The sequence below is a fragment of the Phyllobates terribilis genome, unplaced genomic scaffold, assembly GCF_046119375.1.
Source record: "Phyllobates terribilis strain yellow unplaced genomic scaffold, ASM4611937v1 Scaffold_2__4_contigs__length_985480577, whole genome shotgun sequence".
NCBI classification, from domain to species: domain Eukaryota; kingdom Metazoa; phylum Chordata; class Amphibia; order Anura; family Dendrobatidae; genus Phyllobates; species Phyllobates terribilis.
This window is the reverse complement of record NW_027362762.1, coordinates 317,193,679-317,219,601: the sequence shown is the minus strand read 5'-3', so window position 1 is coordinate 317,219,601 and position 25,923 is coordinate 317,193,679. Positions and strand designations below refer to the sequence as shown.

Genomic DNA, 25,923 nt, shown 5'->3' with positions numbered 1-25,923 from the left:
TGTTTCACCCCGACTGGCAGAGCAGATGTGTCCATAGCTGTTATGAACAGTTGATATGTTTTGAGTTAGAAGCTATAGTCTTTTGATGTATGATGGAAGAACTGTGCTGTGGTGACTGGGTATAATATAAATGTGTTACTATTAAAATTAATAGTGCAATTGCAGAAACTGAAGAGAAGCAATCTTCCCTACAGATTATTTTCACTTTCCAGCAGAAACAGAGTGGTGGACTTTTAAAGGGACATTTCCATCCTATAAAAAGATGGCATATTGCTTATATATTCAATAACGGTACTTTTTTTTTATTGATGGGTGTTTTACCTCTGAGATGTGCAGAGATCCTGAGAATGAAGATTCCTTAGTGCCAGTTTACCATTGTCTCCCAATGGTTTTCCTGTTTTTCCCTATAGAATGGAACACAGTCTGTCTTCTTAATGTATATACAACACCTGGCAAAAATTATGGAATCACCAGGCTCGGAGGATGTTCATTCAGTTGTTTAATGTTGTTGAAAAAAAGCAGATCACAGACATGGCACAAAACTAAAGTCATTTCAAATAGCAACTTTATGGCTTTAAGAAACACTAAAAGAAATCAAGATAAATGTGGTACTCAGTAAGGGTAATGCCATGCCCTGCAAATAGTCCCGATCTCAATCCAATTGAAAATCTGTGGTGGAAGTTGAAGAAAATGGTCCATGACAAGGCTCCAACCTGCAAAGCTGATCTGGCGACAGCAATCAGAGAAAGTTGGAGCCAGATTGATGAAGAGTACTGTTGGTCACTCATTAAGTCAATGCCTCAGAGACTGCAAGCTGTTATTAAAGCCAGAGGTGGTGCAACAAAATACTAGTGATGTATTGGAGTAGTGATGTATTGGAGTATTCTTTTGTGTGTTTGTTTTTCATGATTACATATTTTTTTCCTCAGAATTGAGTGATTCCATAATTTTTTTCCCTCTGCTTGGTCTGAAAAAAATTACCCTTACTTATCTTGATTTCTTTTAGTGTTTCTTAAAGCCATAAAGTTGCCATTTGAAATTACTTTAGTTTTGTGCCATGTCTGTGATCTGCATTTTTTCAACAACATTAAACAACTGAATGAACATCCTCCGAGCCCGGTGATTCCATAATTTTTGCCAGGGGTTGTAAATGTAGCAGTGGAGGTCTGTCTTAGAGTTGAGGGCCATTGATAAGTGACTTCTTATCCTGTTCATATATTTTCTCCAACTTAAAGGAAATCTGTCCGTAAAAAATACAGGTTTTTAACAGTTGCTCATCCCACCTCGAGGCCTATCACTGCCAAGCTACCTTTTAAAAGATCCAGGTACCACTAGTTTGTGCCAAATAAAGAATATCATTCCAGCCTCTCTAGCTTTTTATGCTGTCATTATTATTCACATTACCATTGTAATATGTTGTAGCAAAGCTGATTGACACTAAATGATAAAGTTCTGCTATACAATATATGCACATACTATGCTACTTTATAGGTTGGAAGCAAACTTTGTATGCTACAATTCAAGCAAACTTATGTATAGGTAGAAAAATCATCTGGTGACATGTACAGTATGTGCTCACGTCTGGACATAGCTTTTTATTTAATAAATATGTTTAAGTAACTAAACTAATAAACTATAATAGTTCAATATTTACCTTGTACTGATACAGAGTTACTGTTTACTACAGTTGAAGCTGCATTAACAATTCTGAAGGCTTCAGAGTATTAATCCTCCAACATGCACTGCTTGCTTAGTATCTGTCCAGTGACTTTTTGTAAAGTCTTTAACCAGACCGTGTATCTGGAATCTGATATGATGAAACTGAGCTGTCCCAATGCATTATTGGAGATCAGTTTTTTGTGTTGTTTGGAAGGATTCTGAATGCAGCATGGGAGTATACAGTAATGCTGGTAGTAACTTGGTGCAGGGTAAGTAATAGGTTTACAAGTTTCATATGTTTAATCCTATTTTTAAAAGTAAGCAAATTTAAACAGCAGTTTAGGCAAGAAAGCCCCTATAATGTATAGAGAATAGAATTAAATAACACAATAAAAATTAGAATCTGTAATCAGAAACTACTCAAATATTCTCTGTTTATCTGATTTTTAAATGCAAAATAATATACACTTAGGTCGATTACTGAGTCTGTGTTGATTTCGGAATGCCGCTATTTTTTATTCAATATGAAACTGAGATGCAATTGAAGTGGATATTTTCAGGTTTAATTAAAGGGGGTTGAACAAAAATATCCTTTAAAATGTTTAGGAATTCCAACTATTTTTCTACAAAGCCTTCTCATTTCAGGGGCTCAAAAGTAATTGGACGAATTAACTTTACCATAAATAAACTGTTCATTGTTAATACTTTGTAGAGAATCCTTTGAAGGCAATGACTGCCTGAAGTCTGGAAGCCATAGACGTCACCAAACACTGGGATTCCTCCTTTGTGACGCTTTGCTAGGCCTTTACTGCAGCTGACTTCAGTTGTTTCTTGTTTGTGGGTCTTTCTACCATAAGTTTTGTCTTTACCATGTGAAATGAATGCTCACTGGGGTTGAGATCAGGCCATTGAATCGGCCATTGCAGAATATTCCACTTCTTTGCCTTTAAAAAGTCCTGTGTTGCTTTCGCAGTATGTTTTGGGTAATTGTCCATCTGTACTGTGAAGCGCTGTCCAATCAACCTTGCTGCATTTGATTTAATCTGAGCAGAAAGTATAGCCCTGTACATTCATCCGGCTGCTTCTGTCACATCATCAATAAACACTAGTGACCCAGTGCCATTGAAAGCCATGCATTGCTATGCCATAACACTGCCTCCACCATGTTTTACAGAGGATGTGGTGGGCTTTGGATCTTGAACCTTTCCAAGCCTCCTTCATACTTTCTTCTTCCCATCATTCTGGTACAGGTTGATCTTGGTTTCATCTGTCCAAAGAATGCTTTTCCAGAAATGAGCTAGCCTCTTTAGATGTTTTTTTTGGCAAACTCTAATCTGGCATTTTTATTTTTATGGTTGATTAATGGTTTTTCCCCTTGTGGTGAACCCTCTGTATTTGCTCTCATGAAGTCTTCTTTTTATGATAGACTCTAGACTGAAACACTTCCTGGAGAGTGTTCTTCACTTGGGTGGATGTTGTGAATGTTTTTTCTTCACCATGGAAAGGATTCTGCGATCATCCACCACTGTTTACCATGAATATCCAGACATTTTTGAGTTCCCAAGCTAACTACACTGTGTTCCAAATTATTATGCAAATAATATTTTCTCTGATTTTCCCAAATTACCTATATGAATTGCAGTCATTGTAATTTTCCAGTCAGATAGCTATTAGAGTACAATTGAAAGGTTTTTGTACAAACTGCCTATGATAACAGTATATTTTTTAAAAAATAAAACACTCAAAATGCATGTTCCAAATTATTATGCACAGCAGAGTTTTCAACCTTTTCATTTTAATAAAGAACAAAAAAATGGTCATTTTTGAAATTATAAGAATTAGCAGGTTATTACAAACTGAAATCAAACAGTTTTCAACTCAAAACTTCTAGGTGATGTAACATTTGCACATAGGACCCCTTGTTCGAAAGGAGCTTCTGAACTCTCTCATTCATTGAATTTGTCAGGTTTTGGATGGTTTCTGCTTCAATTGTTTTGCATGAGGACAGAATACCCTCCCAGAGCTGTTGCTTAGATGTGAACTGCCTCCCGCCATCATAGACACTCCTTTTGATGATGCTCCAGAGGTTCTCAATGGGGTTGAGGTCAGGGGAGCATGGGTGCCACACCATAAGTTTGTCCCCTTTTATGCCCATAGCAGCCAGAGATGCAGATGTGTTATGTGCAGCATGCTACGTTTTAACTAGCTGTAATTTTTAAACCCTTACTCTAATTAGGATGTGAATACCCTCAAATTAAAGCTGAATTAAAGTCTGCACTGTGAGCCCATATTAATTATGACTGCATCTTGAATATGTTTTGGTAAACTGCTAAAATTCCAAAACTTGTCACTATCCAAATATTTCAGGACCTAACTGTATGTGATTCTTAACATTTTTAAAAATAATTTGTCGTAGGTCATGCAGCCCTATCTTGGGCAGGTGCTTAACACTCCCTTGAAACCACATCAAACACATTTTGTGATAATAACACAATATTATATTAAAATCCAGTGTCTACTGATTAATAAAGCACTCCCATTAACTTTCCACGCCTGATATCCTTGTGTAAATGTTAGTGTAATGTCTATGTAGTAATATACTCACAATCGTTGTCTTCTGATATCCAGTGCCGTTCCGCTCCCCTTTTGAGTCACATGACTGCAATTCAAATTCTCCAGATCTCACTGGGGTCTATGTGTAAGCCGGTGGTGGCTTTTACAATCTATGGAGTGTCGTTCTGACTCTTCCAGCTCACTCAGAGCACAGTGTGATCTGGAGAGTCATGGTGCTAGATACTTGAAGACTTAAATCCGTGAGTATATTAACACTTGGACACTTACATTAACATTCACACAGGTTTAGCGGAAAAAACTTAATGAGTGCTTCTTTAGCAAATTATTAAATGTAGATTATAAGTATTTGGGCATAAATGGAGGAGAAAGTGACAGTGTAATGTTTGTCTACAGTTAAAAGGGGTTGTACAGTCTTGTTTTGAAAGTCTACAAACATTCTGTAACTACAGCCTTCTTAATTCTCACAGTGTGTGCCTTGCACACTGTCGTGATTATTTGATGTTGCCCTGAGAGCAAGTATGCGATTTTTCACAATCATTTGGTCACATTCCGTCCACACATGCTCATCCTTGCTCAATACAAGTGAATAGAGTGTGGCTGGAAGTATACAAGTCGTACACCTGCGGGCATGTGACTGCACCCTCTCACCGGTGTTCACACTGTAAGGATTCAGAGGTCTGAATTTTACAAGACTGGATAACCCCTTTTACTGTTTATTCATGTATCTGGACATTTTGTAAACGGATACACCCATGGGTGTAGAGGACATGTAAACCAGCAAAATATGCACTCATTGTTTTATAGTTATATCTACTCTTTAGCATAGCTCGCCTCCATGTATACATAGAGGTGGGGGGGGGGGGCATTTAGTGATATTTCACTTTTCTTTTTGCACAATTACACTCTGAGTTTCAAAGGTTTGACAGGTTTGTTTCTTGATACAGATCTGAATGGTAGCTTCGCTACGTTAACAAATGGACAAGCCAGTAATGGATTTATTGCGCCACTTGGAGACATGGATACAAGTCCTGCAAAGTGCCTTCAATTGTCCCAAGAAATCAACAATGTCACAGTCTCAAATGGCAAGAAGGAGAGCCCTGATGAAAATGGGACTTTTGCTGAAAATAACATTAATGCTGTAAATTCTCAAACCTGTGGCTCTCTGCATGTTAATGGGAGCCCTAGTAGCTGGGTTGCATCTAGGCCTTCATTGGGTGATGGGGCTGCTGATATCTTACAGTATGGCTACTACCATGGATTTGGAGACTCTGCTGAAAGCTTACCTGAGTACAGTAGTCTTCTAGAGCATTCTGATTCGGTCAGTGTTGAACATAGGTATAAAAGTACTTTCATAAGCACACTTCACCAGTATCAGGGATTCTGAGGTTACCTACCAGTGTGCAAAGCAGGTTGGTAACTTGGCAATTTGGATTCCAGTTGCATAGAAAATGATCTTTAGCACCCATTTATATACAAGTATAAAGTTGTCTCTTTTTTTGTAATTCCCATGGATAATTAAACTTGGGTAGAATTGCCTATATCTAGTCAGTTGCAGTTCACTCAAGCATCTCATAATGAGTAGAATTACACAGAATGGTCACGTATGAAAACAAAGGCTAAAGAGACTGCATGGTAGGATGGGCACCCAGTGTGACGCAATATAAGGGTCATGAGTAATGCTGTGTCATCCTAAGCTATGAAAACTGAATACTTTTTCAATGTTATGTCAAATGACACTTGCGTGTCCAGTTTTTTAGGCATTTTTTTTCTAACTGCTATGCAAATAGTAAGGAAAGCTATTTTTTTTGTTTGATCTAGTATAAATGTTCTGGTTTTTTTGTATGTGAAAGAGTTGTCATAACTGTACTCGCCCCATCCTTGGGAATATGCTACCATTTAATTTTTGTATCAGTTTTAACCAAAAAAGAAAAATGGTAGTAAGATTACTCTTTTGAGACTTCCTACAGGAAAAAAGGGCAAACAATTCAAGTTGAATTTAATAAATTATTTTATATTTTAGTAAATATTGCTTCTAAAACTGTAAGAAGCTTCTATTTCTTTGATGTTTAGATACTTCCTGAAGGTAAATTTAATTGACATTTCATAGATTTTTTTTTTTTATTATTATGACTGGTCTTTAATGTTTGTAGCAGTTATTATTTTCTAGAGACCTGTACTGTACACCATTAAACAAGGGAATATTATTTGTATTTTGCAATAATATAACAAGAGGATAAATGAGTGTAGACTAAAAAGTCACAACTTGTACCAATTCCAGCAAGAGCAGTCCACATTTAACGTGGATCTATGTACTATGTTTGTTAGCCCTAATCATTGTTTTTTATGTAAGCCTTAAACATGACTAGGCGTAAAGACAGTTGCATTCTATCAATTTCTGTTTTTTCATCGTTTTTGTTTTTTATTTTATTTTTTTTACCAAGCTTGAAATCATTTACATTTTGTCTGTGTAAACCCTCAGAGTATCCCCATTTGATGCAAATACTTCAACGCCAAAATTTGACATTTACTCACTGCTTGGATTGTTACAGAATACTAATTTGTATATAATGTTCATGCTTGCAATGTTGTATTTTTTTAATGAATTTCTGATTTATGTTCATTCCTTACGGAAACCAAAGCTTCCTGTTTTATTGGATAAGACTATGAAGTTCAATTTTCTTATCCAAACTTTCAATGTTTCTTTAAAAAACACTTCACTTTTGCTCAGTTTGTGGCATAGATATTTTTGTTAAGCAAAAACTGACTTTTATTTCCCTCATTTTTTTTCTTTTTCCATCATATACAGTTTCACATTGCAATGGAAATGCATGTTCCCTATGATTTTGTCTTTAATAAAAAAAAAAAAAAGAAAAAAGCTACTGCAAAAACGTTGTTTTCCATTCCTTGTTTTTGTGGGGTTTTTTTTGTTTGTTAGTTTTACAGACAGCAGTGAAATTACCTTGGAAAGAAACTTCCAGTCGCCTGTAAATCTGAGATTTTGAATATATTGTTAGGAGGGTAATGAAATCAGATTATTCAGCAATTTAGAATAAGCAACAGTTCTTGAGGAGTATACTGAGCCAACATACATCTGTACTCAGTCTCTCTTGAGATTAACTGATTAAGAAAATAAAAAATCTTTCAGCCCACTGGGGTCACTGGGCTACATAGCTATATTTGACTAGAAGTTAAACCCACATTGACCACATTAAATGGCATATTGTCTTGCACATGCTTACAAAGGAAAACCTTTCATTATGGTGTTATTGCAGGAGATGCAGTGTGCAATATGTCTAAGCTGACTCTTCAACAGATTGAGAAAAGCGGCTACAACTTCCAACATTACATAACAGCTTTCTGAAGGAAAAAAAATGCCCAAACTGAAATGCTTAACCCCTTCCCGACATATGACGTACATTTATGTCATATGTTGGGTCTCTGACTTTAATGCAGGCTTGCACGCTGAGCATGCATATTAACCAGTAGATCATAGCAGAATTATTTAGCTATCATCTGCTTCTAACAGCCGGAGATGGAGCGAGCGGAGCTCTGCATCAGCTGTTATGTTAAATTCTGCTGTCAATCTGACGGCGGTATTTAACACACACCGACTGGGGTGAGTCATTCCACGTGTCCATCAGCGTGCCCATGACGTAATCATGGCGTGCTGATAGGTTGTCATGAGAGCTGGGGGTTTGCTTAATACCTCCGTGTCATGACGATTCTCCTGTGGGAGGCCAGCCAGTAGCTGGCGGTCATAGGAGACCATGATTTTCGCTATACATTTCATAGCGCATCAGCACTGCTATAGTACAAAGATTGGATGATCGCATGTTCAAGTCCCCGAAGAGGACTGACCAAGTAAAAAGTTGGGAAAAAAATGCAAAATTTCAAATCCTCTTCCCCCTTTCTCCCCATTAAAAAAATACACATTTGGTATCGCTGCATTCGTGAAAGTCTGATCTATCAAAATATAAAAAAAATTAATTCGATGGGTAAATGGTGTACCAAGAAAAAAAAAATCAAAATGGCAGAATTACTTTTTTCTTGGATGCTATAGCATTGCAATGAAATGCAGTATGAGGCGATCAAAACATTGTATATACACAAGCAAATTATTAGTTTTTTTTGTTTGTTTGTTTTTTTTACAAATTTCCAAATTATTTTCACCACTTAAATAAAACAGCAAAAAACTATACATATTTTATATCTGTGTAATCGTACTGACCTGGGGAGTCATATTGATGGGTTGGTTTAAACGTATAGTGAACATGATTAAAAAAAAGCAATTGTGAAATTGCTCATTTTTGCAATTTCAACATACTTGTATTTTTTTCCTCCATTTGACAATGAATTGCATGATAAAATGAATGGTGTACTTGTCCCACACACAAAAGCCCTCATGTGGATGGAAAAATAAAAAAAAGTATGGCTCTTGGAAAAAGTGGAGGAAAAAAGGAAAATAGCCCGGTAATGAAGGGGTTAATGGTGTCGTCAGCTTTCAGGAAAATGGGCCCCAAACAGTCTATAGTACCTAAAATAACAAACTCATTCTATACTCGCCATCTCTAAGTGCATCATTAGCTTCACGCCGCTGCTCCGGGTCCGGTGTATTGACTATAGTGAAGACGTCCTGTCCAAAACGCATGTCACTGTTAGGCCACGGCCCCACTATCCGTATTTGATCAGTATTTCCAGACCAGACTCATCGCTTCTTGCCCTGCTACAGTGACACTATTCCCTCACATCTCCTTCAGTCCCTTTCTCCAGCTGTCGCTACCCAGCTAACTAAAATACCCAAAGAAAGAAAGAGGTTAAGTATATTTTCCTCTTCATTCAAACATGCCATCATAACTAGAGAAGAGCGAATGTTTGGATATTCGAGTTCCGATCGGCAAATCTGCAATATTCGTTGAATATTCGCCGAACGTTACTCAATGCCATAGGATTGCCCGGGGCAAAAAAAAAATGCATATGCAACATCTTCAAACGGACCCAGAAGCTGCCAAAACACATCAAATTAGGGGTAAACACCTGGAAAGTGCCATCAATTGACCCAGAGTACAAGTACTATAATTATTATTACAGCGACATTTATTCCGTGGTGCTTTACATATCAAAAGAGGTCACCGTCGGTGACTCACGGACTGGTACAAGAGGAGAGAGAACCCTGCACGCGAGGGCGCAAAAACAATCTACGAGGGATGGTTGAGGATACAGTAGGTCAGGGTACAGCTAGTCGTGAAGCGGTATGCTGGAGTGAGGTTTACCGCAGATGGTACGCTTGTCACAAGAAGTGGGTCTTCAGCTTCCTTTTCAAGGTTTCCTCGGTAGGCGACAGTCTGAAGTGTTGGGGTACAGCATTACATAGTAGGTGAAATGCATGGGACAAATCTTGTATGCGATTGTGACAAGAAGAGATAAGAGGGAAGTAGAGAATTAGATCTTGGAAGGATGGGAGGTTGCGTGCAAGTAAACTAGTACAGGGAGACTAGTTCACACATGTATGGAGGAGACAGGTTTTCGATGGCTTGATATGCCAAAGTTAGGCTTTTCAGCTGGAGTCTCTGGGCAACAGGGAGCCAGCGCAGGGATTGACAGAGGGGAGAAGCCTGGGAATAGGGTGACAGGTGGATTAATCAGCCAGCACAGTTTAGGATAGATTGGAGGGGTGCGAGAGTGGTAGATGGGAGGCCACTAAGCAGGAGCTTGTAGTAGTCGAGGTGGGAGATGATGAGGGCGTGCACTGGTGTTTTTCTAGATTCATGGTTGAGGAATGTGCGGATCCCCAAGATACTTTGGAGCAGCAAGTGGAAAGGGCTTGGATCTGACATTTGAAGGACAGATCAGAGTCAAGCTTGCAGGATTGGGGAGAATGGGCAGCCATTCACTTTGATGGATAGGTCAGTTGGGGGGATGAATGAGATGGTGGAAAGATGATGCATTCTGTTTTATCCATGTTCATTTTTACAAATCTAGCAGAGAAGAAAGCTGAAATAGAGGACACATAGTGGGATTCTGGTTAGTAAGGAGGTGATATCAGGTCCAGAGAGGTAGATCTGTGTGTCATCAGCATAGAGGTGATACTGAAAGCCGTGAGACCATGAGCTCTCCCAGGCCGAAGGTGTAGATGGAGAAGAGCCTGGGTCTTAGAATTGAACCATGGAGGATACCGACACATAGGGGTGAGATGAGGAGATGGTGTATGAGTGGGAGACACAATGTCCTGTCAGGTATGAAAACATCCAAGACAGGGCCAAGTCTGTGATGCCGAGAGATGGGAGTCCGTAGTAAGAGGGTATGGTCTACTGTGTCGAAGGCAGATGACAGGTCTAGGTGGAGGAGGGCAGAGTAGTCTTGCTTGGATTTGGCAGTTATTAGGTCGTTGGTGACTTTAGTCAGGGTAGTTTCAGTGGAATGGTGAGGTCGGAAGCCAGATTGTAAGCAGTCAAAGAGGGAGCAGGCGGAGAGGTGGGAGGACAGTTCAAAATAGACATGTTGATCCTGTAGTTTGGAGGTATAGGGGAGAAGTGAGATGGGGCGATAGCTAAACATAGGATGGGTCAAGCAAGGGCTTTTGGAGGATGGGTGTGATCGAGGTATGTTTGAATAATGAGAAGATGCCAGTTGTTGGTGACAGATTGAAAAGGAGAGAGACTTGGGATGAAGACTGTGGTACGGTTTGGAATGAGGTGGGATGATATTGAGTCAAGTCCACAGGTGGTGAGATGTGATTTGTGATTTGGAGAGTAAAGATGATCTTCCGTGATGGCGGAAAAGCTGGTTTTGGAGGAGGAGAGTTGAGTCGTTATGAGAAGGGGCTGTTGGGACTTTAAGCAAAAGCTTTGCCCTATGTTGTCAATCTTCTGCTTGAAGAATGAGGCTAAGTCTTCAGCTGAGAGGAAGGGGGAGCTGGTGGACGGAGGAGGGACTTAAAAGTACTGAATAGCTGTTTATGGTTGTGAGACACGGATGATATGAGAGATGAGAAGTAGGTTTGTTTTGTTGCAGTGAGCAATTGTGTAGCATTTTGAAAACTTCTTACTGGACTCCACTCCCTTTTTTTTGTCAGTCGCATAGCGGTACGCCTTGCAGATGAGGGACTGGAAGAACATGTGCTCCAGTAGATGACAAGCGCTGCATCAAGTGGCCTCTGCTCCTCTTACTCCACCTTAACATTACTCACAGTACAGTCCTCAGAGGTGGCACCCCAATTACACTTGTTTTCACCCACGTCACAACTCTCCAACCGGCCAACTGACTGTGGGGAAGCACAGATGGGCGAGTCTGCAGAGCTGTTCACACATTCTATTCCAGGGCATCAGAGGTCTGATACAAAGCTTCAAAGACTCAAGAGGGGGAAAGCACGTGTAGCGATGCCCAAAATTTTTTTCAGTTGATCCGGGCCCAGACCAAGTAGGGTCCGAGAAGAATCCAAACCCTCGTCACCAGACGTTAACCCCTGGGGGTGGGCATGGATGGGTTGGAGAAAGAAATAAATACACACCAGAACATGGAGAACTAAACTAATATACAACGGGTTGGAAAACTAAACTACTAAACAGCTATGGTTGGAGAATGAAACAAATACACACCAGAACATGGAGAACTATACTAATAGAAAACGGGTTGGAGAACTAAACTTATAAGACAAAAGGGGTTGGAGAACTAAACTACTAAACATCTAAGGTTGGAGAATGAAACAAATATACACCAGAACATGGAGAACTAAACTAATAGAAAACGGGTTGGAAAACTAGCCTACTAAACAGGGTTGGAGAACTAAATCACTACACACCAGGGGATGGAGAACTAAACTACTAGACAGCAAGTGTTTGGAATCCCCAAGGCTTGCGGGACAAAACTCTGTAACACTTCCTCCAGTGCTTCTGCATCCTCCACCTCCTCTAGGGCCTCCACCTGCGCCTTCAACTTCTGCCTTAATGTGACATATGTTCCAACAGTGCAGAGAGAATCCCTCCCCCACCTCCATACTGCGCAGCCAGGGCTCACTGCAATCAGGCAGTGTTAAAATTAATATGCCTTGGAGATCGCAGTCATACAGCTGAAGAGTTGTGGACTGCTCTCCAGGCCGAGGCCCTACGCTGGGGCAACCTCAGACACATGCCTTGCATGGCTCGTATCCTCAACCTGATGGTACAGCAATTTCTCCACATACTATCCTTACCTGGATGCGCTGCGGCAGAAACCACGGTCTCTGCGTGCTCACTTAAAACTATAAAAATGAGCAGGATCTTTAGTATAAAAGCCAGACTACTAGACAACGAGCAAACTCCTTCATGATGATAGAGGCCACCATCTCCTTAGCTTGCTGGTACTTTTTTGTGGGAATGAGCTTGTCTCCAACCAGCCAGGAATATCCAGTGAATGGCACGCCACGGTTTGGTATTAGCACCCAGTACCAGAAGCAAAGCCATACACAATTTCCGTACCTCAGGAATTTTATTTGGTAGACTGGATGAGCAAACATTAGTTTCTCACAAAGGAGCTGAAGACACTGAGTGGCAGTAGGTGCAAGTTTCGCCAGCATGACCTGTTTGTTATTGTTAGATATTAGAGGGAGAACATAACTGGGCTTTGCCAAGGTGCCTTATTGCATCTTAAGTCTTATAGACCCTGCACTTGCGGCCTTACATTCTACAGGATGGTGGGGAAGGAGACAGTAGGTAGTGGAGTTGCATTAGCTCCGGCGGTGTTGAGGTGGCAGTGAGGCAATTGGAGGCTGTAGGCTGTTTTGAAGAGATGGGTTTTCATGTTGGGTCTGAAGGATCCAAATATAGTGGCTATTCGGACGTGTTGAGGCACAGAATTCCAGAGGATGGAGGATATTTGATAGAAGTATTGGAGGCGATTGGGTGAGGAACAAATAAGTGTGGAGAGAAGGAGGTCTTGAGAGGACCGGAGATTCCGTAAGGGAATATATCGGTAGATTAGTTCAGAGATGTACAGAGAAGAAAGTTTATGGATGACTTTGTACGTCAGCGTTAGTAGCTTGAACTGGATACGCTGAGCAATTGAGAGCCAGTGAAGGTATCTTATAGATTGCAATCTTATGGATTGCTGGAGCCAGTCCACAGTAAAAAAGCAGCCATAGAGTGTCCGGGAACCTTCACACAGACTTTTCTTAGCCAGGGCTGGTTCTTGGCAGGGTTGGGCGGGTGCACCAGAGAACCGGAGAATCCTCTGGTGGGCCCTGGCTTCTCCTTCAGGAGACTTCATAGCGCAAACCTATGGGGCTCTTTAGCGGGGGAGAAAGTTGGTCCCTCAGAATCAAATACTCTGGTGGGCCTAACGTTCTTCAGTCTGACACTGCTTCTCGGTGAGAGTTGTATTTCACCACAGCCATATTTAGCTCAGTGAAAGGACTGGCATAGAGGGAAACTGTATCTACTCTGGCTGTCATTTCTCCCAGAAAGTCCTCTAATGCAGCTTGTTGCATAAGCAATGGCAGCCCGTCCAATATCAGCTCATACTTCTCGGTGGTGCTTAGTCACAGACAAAGATCTTTCTTTACGCCTTGAATTTAATCACTATAGAGTTGGACAATGGCCTGATCTGCAATGCGTTTTGAGAAATAACGTGCATAAGCAAAGCCACAGTTTATTCCACTGAAGGTCATTAAGCGAAACTCATACAGCTTTCCCTCAGACTGAAAGAGGGGTATCAAGACATCCAAGAGTTTTCTGTCCTCACCAAGAGGACAACTGTCCATGTTCTCCTCATCCTCCTCCTCATTATAACCCGATCTGCGTTGAGATGTGATGAGGCTGGGCTGTATTGTTCCTTGCTCTGCCTGCAATGCCTCCTCTTTAACTGTGAGCACCGAGCGTTTCAGTAGACAGTGAAGCGGGATGGTGATGCTAATTATGATGTCATCGCCGCTCACTATCTTGGTGGAGTCCTCAAAGTTTTGGAGGATGGCACAGATGTCAGACATCCATGCCAACTCATCAGCTCTTATGTGCGGAGGCTGACCTGAATGTCGATGGGCATGTTAAAGCTGGTACTCAACAACTGTCCTCTGCTGCTCACAAATCCTTCCCAACATCTGCAATGTTGATTTCCAACATGTGGTGACATCGCACAACAGTCGGTGAGGTGGAAGCTGCAAACGCTGCTGAAGCACTGCCAGGGTGGCGGAAGCTATATGTTATGATCTGCAACATGAACTAAGGAAAGATAGGGGAAAGCTGTCCCTACAGTAAGACTAAGCTGAATCCCTACGTTGTAGCGGGCTGCCTGTTCCTAGCGAACAGACCCGCCTTAGTCCTCGACTAGTCTGAACGAAGACCTATAGCATTAAGGGAGGGGTCCCTAAAAAGAACTAAGGACTCGGACAAAAATGGGACACCTCCTAAACAGAGAAGTTGTTGCAGAACACAAAAAGACAAACTGACAAAAAGTACTAGAGGTCCCAGTAGGACCAAGCGAACTGACAGAGAAGGCACCGAGGCACCAGGCTAGAGAAACAGTCAAACACTGAAGTCCAGCACAGCCAGAAGGGCGGAGCTGGAATATAAAGGCAGATGGTCACGTGACCGCAAAACACAAGATGGAAAAAACAAACAGGAGAGTTCTAACAATACCCCCTCTTTTATGAGGATCCTCCGGATCCTCCAGGCCCAGGCCTATCCGGAAATCTCCTGTGGAAAGCTTTAACAAGCCTAGGAGCAGAGACATCATCCGTCCTTACCCAGGAGTTGTCTTCGGGACCGAAACCCTTCCAGGAGACAAGATACTGTAATCTCCCTCTATGCCATCTAAAATTCAAGATACGAGAAATTTCATATTCGCCGTCTTCCACCACAGGAGGAACTGTGACAGTGGCGTCCCTATCAGATACATCAGCCTTTTTCAACAAGGAAACATGAAACACAGGATTAATCTTCCAGGAAGTAGGGACATCCAACCTAACAGCAGATGGGTTAACAACCTGAAGCACTTGAAATGGACCCACAAACTTAGGACCCAGTTTTTTAGAGGGAATCCTCAACTGCAGGTTTTTCGAGGACAACCAAACCACGTCACCCACAGTAAACAAAACCTCCTTATTTTTCCTGTCAAAATACTTCTTGAACTTCTTGTTAGCCTCTTGAAGGTTGCAACGTACATTAATCCAAACTCTCTCCAAATCAGCGGAAAAATTCTCCTCCTCCGGCACCGCCGACCCCAATTTGGAGAACAAACCAAAAGACGGATGTCTCCCAGTACAACAAAAAAAAGGAGAACACCCAGCAAAGGAGGATGTATGATTGTTAAGAGCGAATTCTGCGAGAGGCAGAAACTCAGACTACTCCTCTTGATTGTCAGCCACAAAACAACGCAAAAACTGTTCAACATCCTGGTTCTTTCTTTCAGTCTGTCCATTAGACTGAGGATGATAACCAGACGAAAATGACAAATGGACTCCCAACCTGTCACAAAAAGCACGCCAAAAGCGAGCCACAAACTGAGGTCCTCTATCAGAAACAATATCCGTGGGAACGCCATGGAGCTTGACAATCTCCTTAACAAACGCCTTAGCGAGTGTTTTGGCGCAGGGCAACTTAATGAATGGAACCAAATGACACATCTTACTAAAACGGTCCACGACCACCCAGATGACAGTAAAACCCTCGGACACAGGAAGATCAGTAATAAAGTCCATTGTGAGATGCGTCCAAGGCGCACTAGGAACCTCCAGAGGGCAAACCAACCCCGCAGCAGGAGTATGTGAAGCCTTTGACCTAGCACACACAGTACACTGACGCACCCACTTGATGACTTCCTTCTGCCATCCAGGCCACCAAAAACTGCGACTGATAAGTCTCTTAGTCTCCGAAATTCCTGGATGACCTGCCAACCGAGACTCATGACACTCCACAAACAAATCTCTCCTAAAGGCTCTAGGCACAAACAACCTCCCATGGGGAGTGTTAGATGGAGCATCATCTTGAGCTTTCAGAATCCCATTCTCCAAAATGGAGTCCAATGCCGCCACCACAACTCCTTTCTGTAAAATGCTCTCCTCCTCCTCGGTACCGACCGTAGGAGAGAAGCTGCGAGACAAAGCATCGGCTTTAACATTCTTAGTACCAGGGATATAGGTAACAGAAAAATGAAACAGAGAAAAAAAGTGCCCACCTAGCTTGACGGACATTCAAGCACTTGGCAGCATCCAGATAGATCAAATTCTTATGATCTGTGAAAACCTGAATAGGAAATCTAGCGCCCTCCAAAAAATGACGCCAATGTTCAAACGCGAGTTTAATTGCCAGCAACTCCCGATTTCCAACATCATAATTCAGTTCGGTTTCCGAAATTTTTTTCGAAAAGAAGGCACAAGGATGTACTCCACCCTTGTTCTCCTGAGACAAAACTGCTCCGACCCCCACCGATGAAGCATCGACCTCGACTAAAAAAGGCTTGGTCTCATCAGGCTGCATAAAGATAGGGGCAGAACTGAACCTCTCTTTTAGATACTCAAACGCTTCAATGGCCTCAGTAGTCCACTGGGCCATATTCGCACCTTTCCTGATGAGATCGGTTAGAGGTTTAACAATTACAGAAAAATTCTTAATGATTTTCCTGTAATAATTGGCAAAACCCAAAAATCTCTGTATAGATTTCAAACCAATAGGTCTAGGCCATTCCTGCACAGCCTGAACCTTCACAGGGTCCTTCTCAAAGCCCTCGCTGGAGACAATGTAGCCCAAAAAACTAATTTTCTGCACAGCGAACTCACATTTCTCCAGCTTGGCAAAGAGTGAATTATCACTCAATAACTGCAAAACTTCACGTACACTCTGCCAATGGGACTCTAGATCTGGTGAGTAAATCAAAATGTCATCCAAATACACAACCACATTCTTACCAATCAAAGGTCTCAGGATGTCATTAATAAGGTTCTGAAAAAATGCAGGTGCATTGGTAAGACCAAAAGGCATCACCAGATTCTCAAAATGACCTACCGGAGTGTTAAAAGCAGTTTTCCATTCATCACCCTCCTTTACTCGTAACAAATTGTATGCCCCCCGGAGATCAATTTTAAAGAACCACTTGGCCCCCACTAACTGGTTAAACAAGTCAGGAATTAATGGCAATGGGTAGGAATTGCGTACGGTAATCTTATTAATTTCACGAAAATCCAGATATGGACGTAAACCCCCTTCCTTTTTTTTAACAAAGAAAAATCCAACTGCCACAGGCGACTTAGAAGGTCTAATGTGACCAGCAGCCAGGCTAGTCTGTATGTATTCCTCCAAGGCCTTTCTTTCAGGGATAGTCAGATTAAACAAGCGACTCTTGGGAAGAGTAGCTCCCGGAACAAACTCAATGGCGCAATCATAATCCCTATGAGGAGGTAAAACTTGCGACTCCTCCTCCGAAAAAACCCTCCAAAAATCTTGAATAGGTACTGGTAATTCCCCTTTTTCCACAGCCGCAATGCGACCATTACAACATTTATCATAGCACTTCGGACTTCAAGACTTAATCACATTAGTAGACCAGTCCAGTCAGTAAAGGATTGTTCAGTTTTAACCAAGGCAATCCTAGAACAACCGGAGAGGGTAAATTATCTAAAACAACCAAGTCCAAAATTTCTTGGTGAACTCCATTGATAGTGAGGGGAAATGCAGCAACCTTGTGAGTAATACATTTCAAGGGAGTGTTATCAATTGCAATCACAGAAATAGGTGATGACAAAGGTTTGGATTTCAATTTAAGGTTTTCCAAAAACCCTTTATCAATCAAATTAAGTGTTGAACCACAATCCATAAATACCTGAAATTCAATCAAATCTCCCTGCAAAGTAGTACTCCCAGAAAGAAATACTCCTGCAGAGTGTAAACAAGCTATACGGGCGTAACTGACCTTTTTTTTTTCTTTACTTAAACGACGCTCACAATACTTAATCGAATGGTCAGCTTTACCACAATAAAAACACAATCCCTTGGCGAACCTCCAGTCTCTTTCCTGAGAGCTGAGTGACATCGCCCCAACCTCCATTGGTTCTCTTCTGTCTGAGCACATTTTCTGGGGACTAGGAACTGACATTACAGGAGTCTTTACCTCATTCAGCCTGCACCTCAGCCTCCTGTCCACACGAACAGCTAATTGCATGGCATCCTGCAGAGTCTCAGGTACAGGGAATGCAATAAGCAGATCCTTAACCCTTTCACTCAGACTAGCAAGAAATAAACATTTCAGCGCAGGATCATTCCATTTAACTTCTGAGGCCCATCTCCTGAAGTGTGTGCAATAATTTTCAACATCACCTGACACCTGATTCAAACGCCTAAGTTCTGCCTCCGCAGATGAGATTCGATCAGGATCATCATATAATAGCCTCATAGCAGACAAAAAGTCTTCAACAGACCTTAAACAAGGATCATTAGGTTGGAGAGAAAAGGCCCACCCCTGTGGTTCATTGCCCAAAAGTGACATAATAAAACCAATGCGCTGTGATTCATTCCCAGAGGACCTTGGTCTCAAACGAAAATATAACAAACTAGCATTTTTAAAGGAAAAAAAATCTTGCTGTTTACCATAAAAAACATCAGGCAGTCCTACCTTGGGTTCGACAAAATGCGCTCCAGAACAGCTACTCACGTGTTGCTGAAGCTCGGCCACCTCCAGAGACAATCCCTGCAGGCGTTGAGCCAAATCCTGGACGGAAACCATACTGATCCCCAAATTTCTTTCATTTTAGTTTTTTGGGCTGGACTTACTGTTATGATCTGCAACATGAACTAAGGAAAGATAGGGGAAAGCTGTACCTACACTAAGACTAAGCTGAATCCCTACGATGTAGCGGGCTGCCTGTTCCTAGCGAACAGACCCACCTTATTCCTCGGCTAGTCTGAACAAAGACCTATAGCATTAAGGGAGAGGTCCCTAAAAAGAGCTAAGGACTGGGACAAAAATGGGACACCTCCTAAACAGAGAAGTTGTTGCAGAACACAAAAAGACAATCTGACAAAAAGTACTAGAGGTCCCAGAAGGACCAAGCGAACTGACAGAGAAGGCACCTAGGCACCTGGCTAGAGAAACAGTCAAACACTGAAGTCCAGCACAGCCAGAAGGGCGGAGCTGGAATATAAAGGCAGATGGTCACGTGACCGCAAAACACAAGATGGAAAAAGCAAACAGGAGGGTTCTAACACTATAGCTGACTTTCTGAAATGGGCACACACGCGTTGTACTTTCACAAGCTGCTCTGGCAGATCTGGGTAGGTTTTGAGAAACCACTGAACCACTAATTTGAGCACATTTAGTGCTCTCTCATTACTAATGTGTACCCCTGTATGGAGAACAATATCAGCACCGAAGAATTGAAAGATGAAATATAGCCTGCTTTATATACCACGGTACTAAGAAAATCAATTTAGATTATATCTTGTGTACCCCTGTGACAAAAATATCTGCACCAAAGAATTAATTTCACTAGAGTAGAACTAGTATAATGGTGACGGACAACTCTTCCACTACAGCCAACCCAGCAGATGGAGACCCAATCAGGATTCTCCACATTTCCAAAAAATAGTGGCAGACACCAGCAAAGTGGCATTAATTTCACTACAGTAGAAATTGTAGAATTAGGAATCCAAGCCACTTCCACTACAGCCAACACAATAGATGGAGACCCAATTAGGATTCTCCACATTTCCATAAAATAGTGGCAGACACCAGCAAAGTGGCATTAATTTCACTACAGTAGAAATTGTAGAATTAGGAATCAAAGCCACTTCCACTACAGCCAACAAAATAGATGGAGACCCAATTAGGATTCTCCACATTTCCCAAAATTAGTGCAGACACCAGCAAAGTGGCATCAATTTCACTATAGTAGAAATAGTGTAATTAGAATCGACACCTCTTCCAGTACAGCCAACCCAGTAGATGGAGACTCAATCAGGAGTGTTAACATTTCCCTAACTTATGGCCTAACACCACCGAAGTGGCATCAATTTTACTATAGTAGAAGTAGTATAATGGGAGACCAAAACCTCTTCCATTACAGCCAACCCAATAGATGGAGACCCAATCAGGATTCTCCACATTTCTAAAAATTAGTGGCAGACACCAGCAAAGTGGCATTAATTTCACTACTGTAGAAATTGTAGAATTAGGAACCAAAGCCTCTTCCACTACAGCCAACACAATAGATGGAGACCCAATCAGGATTCTCCACATTTCCAAAAATTAGTGGCAGACACCAGCAAATTGTCATCAATTTCACTACAGTAGAAATAGTATAATTAGGACCGACACCTCTTCCAGTACAGCCAACCCAGTAGATGGAAACACAATCAGGACTGTTCACATTTAAAAAAAATAGGGCCTAAGACCACCATTTCCGTGGCCTACAGATTGGAAATGGTGGAGTTCAACCTCTTAGCTTTGTCATGTGTAGGAGTAAACAATCTTTTATGTGACCACAACTACGGGACTGAGGGCTGGCTGCAATGCTGAGAGAGGGCGGAGTACGGTGAAACGGACAAACTGCTAGACCGTGAGTGAGGTGCAGGTGGAGATGTTACGATGGATTGAGAAACATGTGGTGTGCTCAGTGAAACAAACACAGCAGGCATGTCCGCTTTTGTTACTGCTGACGGGCTCTCACTCAGCCTGACTGGAGCGGGTATACAACCGTAGGTTCTGCGGTCGGACACCTGTGTGACAATACTTGGCACGGTAACAGAGGAAAAGGAAGAAGCAGCAGATGCATTTGATGGGGCAGCTGATGGTTGTTTATTGAAAACCAATTTTGAGTTTATCATGTTTGTGTACCTTTTTGTGGAGAACAATATCAGCACCAAATAATTAATTTCACTAGAGTATAACTATACTAATGGATGGAGACCAAAACCTCTTCCACTACAGCTAACCCAGGAGATGGAGACCTAACCAGGAGTGTTCACATTTCCCTAAATTAGGGCCTAACACCAACAAAGTAGCATCAATTTCACTAGAGTAGAAGTAGTATAATGGAGACCGACAACTTTCCCACTACAACCAACCAAACAAATGGAGATCCAATAAGGATTCTTCTCATTTCCAAAAATTAGTGGCAGACACCAGCAAAGTGGCATCAATTTGACTACAGTAGAAATTGTAAAATTAGGAACCAAAACCTGTTCCACTACAGCCAACCCAGCAGGTGGAGACTCAATCAGGAGTGCACCATCCTCTCCAGTCGTTCACCACGTGTCAGACTTGTACACTGTTGTGCATGTGCACGAGCTGGTCTAAAAAATGTGTGAAAGGACTCACAGAAATTGCTTCTGCCAGTTACACTATTGCTGCTGCAAATATTTTGACGTTGACGAATTGACGTGCCAGAGGTTGGAAGTGTAGAGCTGTGATGCACTCTGTGCGCCTCACTGCTGGCTTTGGGAAAACTTATCCTAAGGTTGTGTAAAAGCGTGTTTCGATACTCCAGCATTCGCGGGTCCCTTTCCAGGGCGGGAAGCATCTGGTAAAATTTACTCTTATAACGTGGATCTAACAGAGTGGCAACCCAATAGTTAGCACTATTTCGAATCAAAACTATACGGGGATCATGTTGCAGATAGTGCAGCAAGAAGGCACTCATATGTCAGGCTCTTTCATGAGGTTCAAGCCCATGCTGTGTTGGTGACTGGGTAATTCTGGTGCTTGTTTCCTCCGTCCCCTCCTGCCAAACACGAACAGAACGGGGACGATTATCCTCTTCATGTTCTGACTGTTGCTCGCCCATCACCTCTACCTCTTCCGTTTGTTCCTCGCCTTCACTAACACCTTCACTAACAGTTTTTCTGATATCAAGAACCCTCCTCGATCGCAGTGAACCACCCTCCCTTGGCACCCTGAGATGTTCCCTAGTGTATGACGTTAGTAACAGAACAAAGTATTTTTTTAGTGTGGATGAGGCCTGTATAACATACAAGATATTCTCCAAACTAATTCAAACTGAGATGTCCCCTGCTGTATAATGTTAGGAATTGAAGAAACTATTTTTTAACTGTGTATAACATAGAATATATGCTCCAAGATATTTCAAACTCAGATCTGGCCTGCTGTATCATGTTAGTTACAGCAAAAAATAGATTTTTTTACTCTGCATGAGCTCTGCATACAGCTGAATTTCACCGCCACTAAATGAATAGGTGGCTCATAGCAGAGTTTAACACGTTTATGATGGAAAAAAATATTTTGTGGACTCTGGCTAGCAAGACAAAAAATTTTTTTTTTTACTCTGAAAACAGCTGAAGTACACCACCACTAAAATAGTATGTGGCTTTTAGCAAATTGTATCATGTTTGCGACACAAAAAAATCTTTTGTGGTCTCTGCCTAGCAAGACAAAAAATCTATTTTTTTACTCTGAAAACAGCTGAACTTCAACGTCACTAAGATAGTAGGTGGCTTTTAGCAGAGTGTATCACAATTGCGACACAAAAAAATCTTTTGTGGACTCTGCCTAGCAAGAAAAAAAAATCTATTTTTTTTACTCTGAAAACAGCTGAAGTTCACCGCCACTAAAATAGTAGGTGGCTTTTAGCAGAGGGTATCACGTTTTCGACACAGAAAAATCTTTTGTAGACTCTGCCTAGCAAGACAAAAAATCTATTTTTTTACTCTGAAAACAGCTGAACTTCAACGCCACTAAAATAGTAGTTGGCTGTTAGCAGAGTGTATTACGTTTGCAAAACAAAAAAAATCTTTTGTGGGGTCTGCCTGCCAACAGAAAAAATATATTTGTTTTACTGTGCATACAGCTTAATTTCACCCCCCCCCAAAAAAAAAAATATATATATAACCAACTGGGCTAACACAACTTGCACTATCACATAAGCAAATGAAAAAAAAAAAAAAAAAAAGTTTTTTGTGCTCTGCACTGACAAGCTCTGCAGATAGCTGAATTTCAATCCCACAAAATCAAGAAGTGGCCTACGAGGGCTTGCTTACTTTATCACATTAGCAAGTGCATAAATAGATTGAAGGTATACCCCTGCATGGAGCACAGACAGTACAACAGATGCACAACACTGCTCTATGGCATGGGCCCTGCTCTTTCTGTCAGAATCTCAGTAATTGCACAAGAGAAAAAAAAATGTGCTGCAAGGTCGATTGAACAGGTACACAGCACAAAACTTATCTACACTATCTGACTTCCAAACAAGTGCCCATCTATCTAGCTAATATCTCTCAGTACACAGGTGCACACGGAGCAGCGTCTGTTTCCAGCAGTGACATGGATAAAATGGCGCTGAGGGAACATGGCCGCTTTTTATATAGAGAGGACATGTGATTTCAGCAGCCAATGGCAGAAGCCCTTGTGTCTGGACAGTGTGGATTCTTCCTGCGCTGTGATTGGCTAGCCACGCTTTCCTCACTTAAAATTACAGGGGGAAAAAAAATTACAAGCGTGCCGCTGATCTGACCTGTTCTGAGCTCTCACCAGCCCCCACTTATCTACCACATCCCCCCGCTCATCATACACAAGCACTATGCTAGCCAAACTATTCAAAGCGTTGTAGTTGCCCCGCAATCACGTTCCCGCATTTATTCGCCGAATGATGCCGATTTTAAGTAAAAATGCTCGCCTTTCCAATCACGAATTCGAATGTGCCATATTTGTGTCGAACTTAAGTTTGGAGATCGGATTTCGAACATATTCGTTCATCACTAATCATAACCCCTTTACTGAAACAGCCATCCCTGGACCAGAACTGCGCTGCTAACTAAAGTCCGGTCTCTAATCTTCCTTTCATCTCTAAACTGGAATGCTTGGTCCACTCTCGTCTCATCTGCTATCTCTCAGATAACACTCTTCTTGACCCTTTACAATCTGGTGTCCGCTCTTCTCACGCTACTGAAACTGCACTCACTAAAGTTTCTAATGATCTACTAACAGCTAAATCTAATGGTTACTACTCCCTGCTGTTTCTCCTGGATTTCTCTGTCGCATTTGACACTGTGGATCACCAGCTCCTCCTCACTATGCTCCGCTCTATAGGCCTCAAGGACACCGTTCTCTCCAGGTTCTCCTCCTATCTCTCTGACCGCTCCTTCACTGTATCTTTGGCCGGCTCTTCTTCCTCTAACCTTCCCCTTACTATCGGGGTTCCTCAAGGCTCAGTGCTAGGCCCCCTCCTCTTCTCTTTGTATACTGCCCCTATTGGAGAAACCATCAGCAGATTTGGTTTCCATTATCCTCTCTATGCTGATGACACCCAACTATACACCTCTTCACCTGACATCACCCCCACTCTAATACAAAATACAAGTGCTTGTCTTTCTGCTGTCTCTAACATCATGTCCTTCCTCTATCTGAAACTGAATCTCTCCAAAACTGAACTCCTAGTGTTTCCTCCCTCTACTAACCTACCTATATCTGACTTTGCAATTTCCTTGGGTGGTGCCACCATAACTCCCAAGCAGCAAGCTCGCTGTCTTGGAGTCATATTTGACGCACAACTTTGTATATGGGGAATAAAAGAATCACTCACTCGCTCATGTCACCTGCACCTTAAAAACATCTCCAGAATCTCACTTTTTCTCACCTTTGATACTGCAAAAACTCTTACTGCTGCTCTTATTCACTCTCGTCTGGACTACTGCAACTCTCTTTTAATCGGTCTCCCTCTAAACAAACTCTCCAATCCATCCTAAATGCAGCAGCCAGGGTCGTATTTCTATCAGGCTGCTTCACCAATGCCTCGACCGTGTGCCAGTCATTGCACTGGTTACCCATTCACTACAGAATATAATACAAACTCATCTCTCTTACCCACAAAGCTCTCCACAGTTCTGCACTGCCCTACATCTCCTCCCTCATTTCTATCACCCTTCCCGTGCCCTACGTTCTGCAACTGATCTAAGACTAACATCTTAATCTGCTCCTGCCTATTCATCTGTATCCACATCCTCCATGCACCAAATAGCACACGGTAACTGCACTTAGACAGATACTGGCTGATGACCATGTTCTACCTATTGTGTCCCCCTATTTCCATATAGATTGTAAGCTTGCGAGTGGGGCCCTCACTCCTCCTGTAACTGTTGAAATGTGATACATTGTATTCTTTTTATTGTCTGTATATGTCCCTGCTTAATTGTAAAGTGCTTCGGAATATGTTGGCGCTATATAAATACAAAATATTACATTATTATTATTATAGTATTCGGTCAGTATTTTTTCTCAGGAGTGGTATCCAAATCCAGGTGAGGAACAATCAGAGAAAAGGTAGAATAGAAACAAGTCACCAATTCTGCATTTATCACCCACTCCTGGTTCTGGCTCCCACTTCTAAGAAAAAATACTGACCGAATACTGATAGTGGGGCCGTGGCCTTATAGCCAGTTACTGAACTAAGTGTCACGTGCCTACAAAGTCGGTGCACGAGTACTGAGCTCAGTGATTGGCTAGCCATGATCCACGCTGTTGATGTGACTTCCTTACTGTAGTCAAAACAGCAGGACAAGAACAATGATAGGGACCAGGTGCTGAACCTGGGGAAGATGACTACCTGCTGCATTTAGTTTATGTATGGAACTCAGATTTGTGAGTGAGCGATCTTGTCATATTGTAAAACACCTACATCAATCCCCCCCCCCCCTTCCCAGTTAGTTGCATCAATTTCTCAGTTATGATTTAGGGTAAGATACACAGAATTAAATCCAGCTCACCACCTGCAGTTCC

General features: G+C 41.9%; 1 protein-coding gene across 1 annotated transcript in view; it reads left to right on the top strand.

Annotated features, from left to right (window-relative positions):
• ANKRD10 (ankyrin repeat domain 10) overlaps nt 1–7,043 on the top strand; it is a 54,772-nt gene extending 47,729 nt beyond the window's left edge. Inside the window, exon 6 of the mRNA XM_073664376.1 lies at nt 5,178–7,043. Within this exon, the coding sequence (XP_073520477.1) occupies nt 5,178–5,617 (440 nt within the window). The 3' untranslated portion in view covers nt 5,618–7,043. The remainder of the gene's footprint in view (nt 1–5,177) is intronic.
• The last annotated feature ends 18,880 nt before the right edge of the window (nt 7,044–25,923 follow it).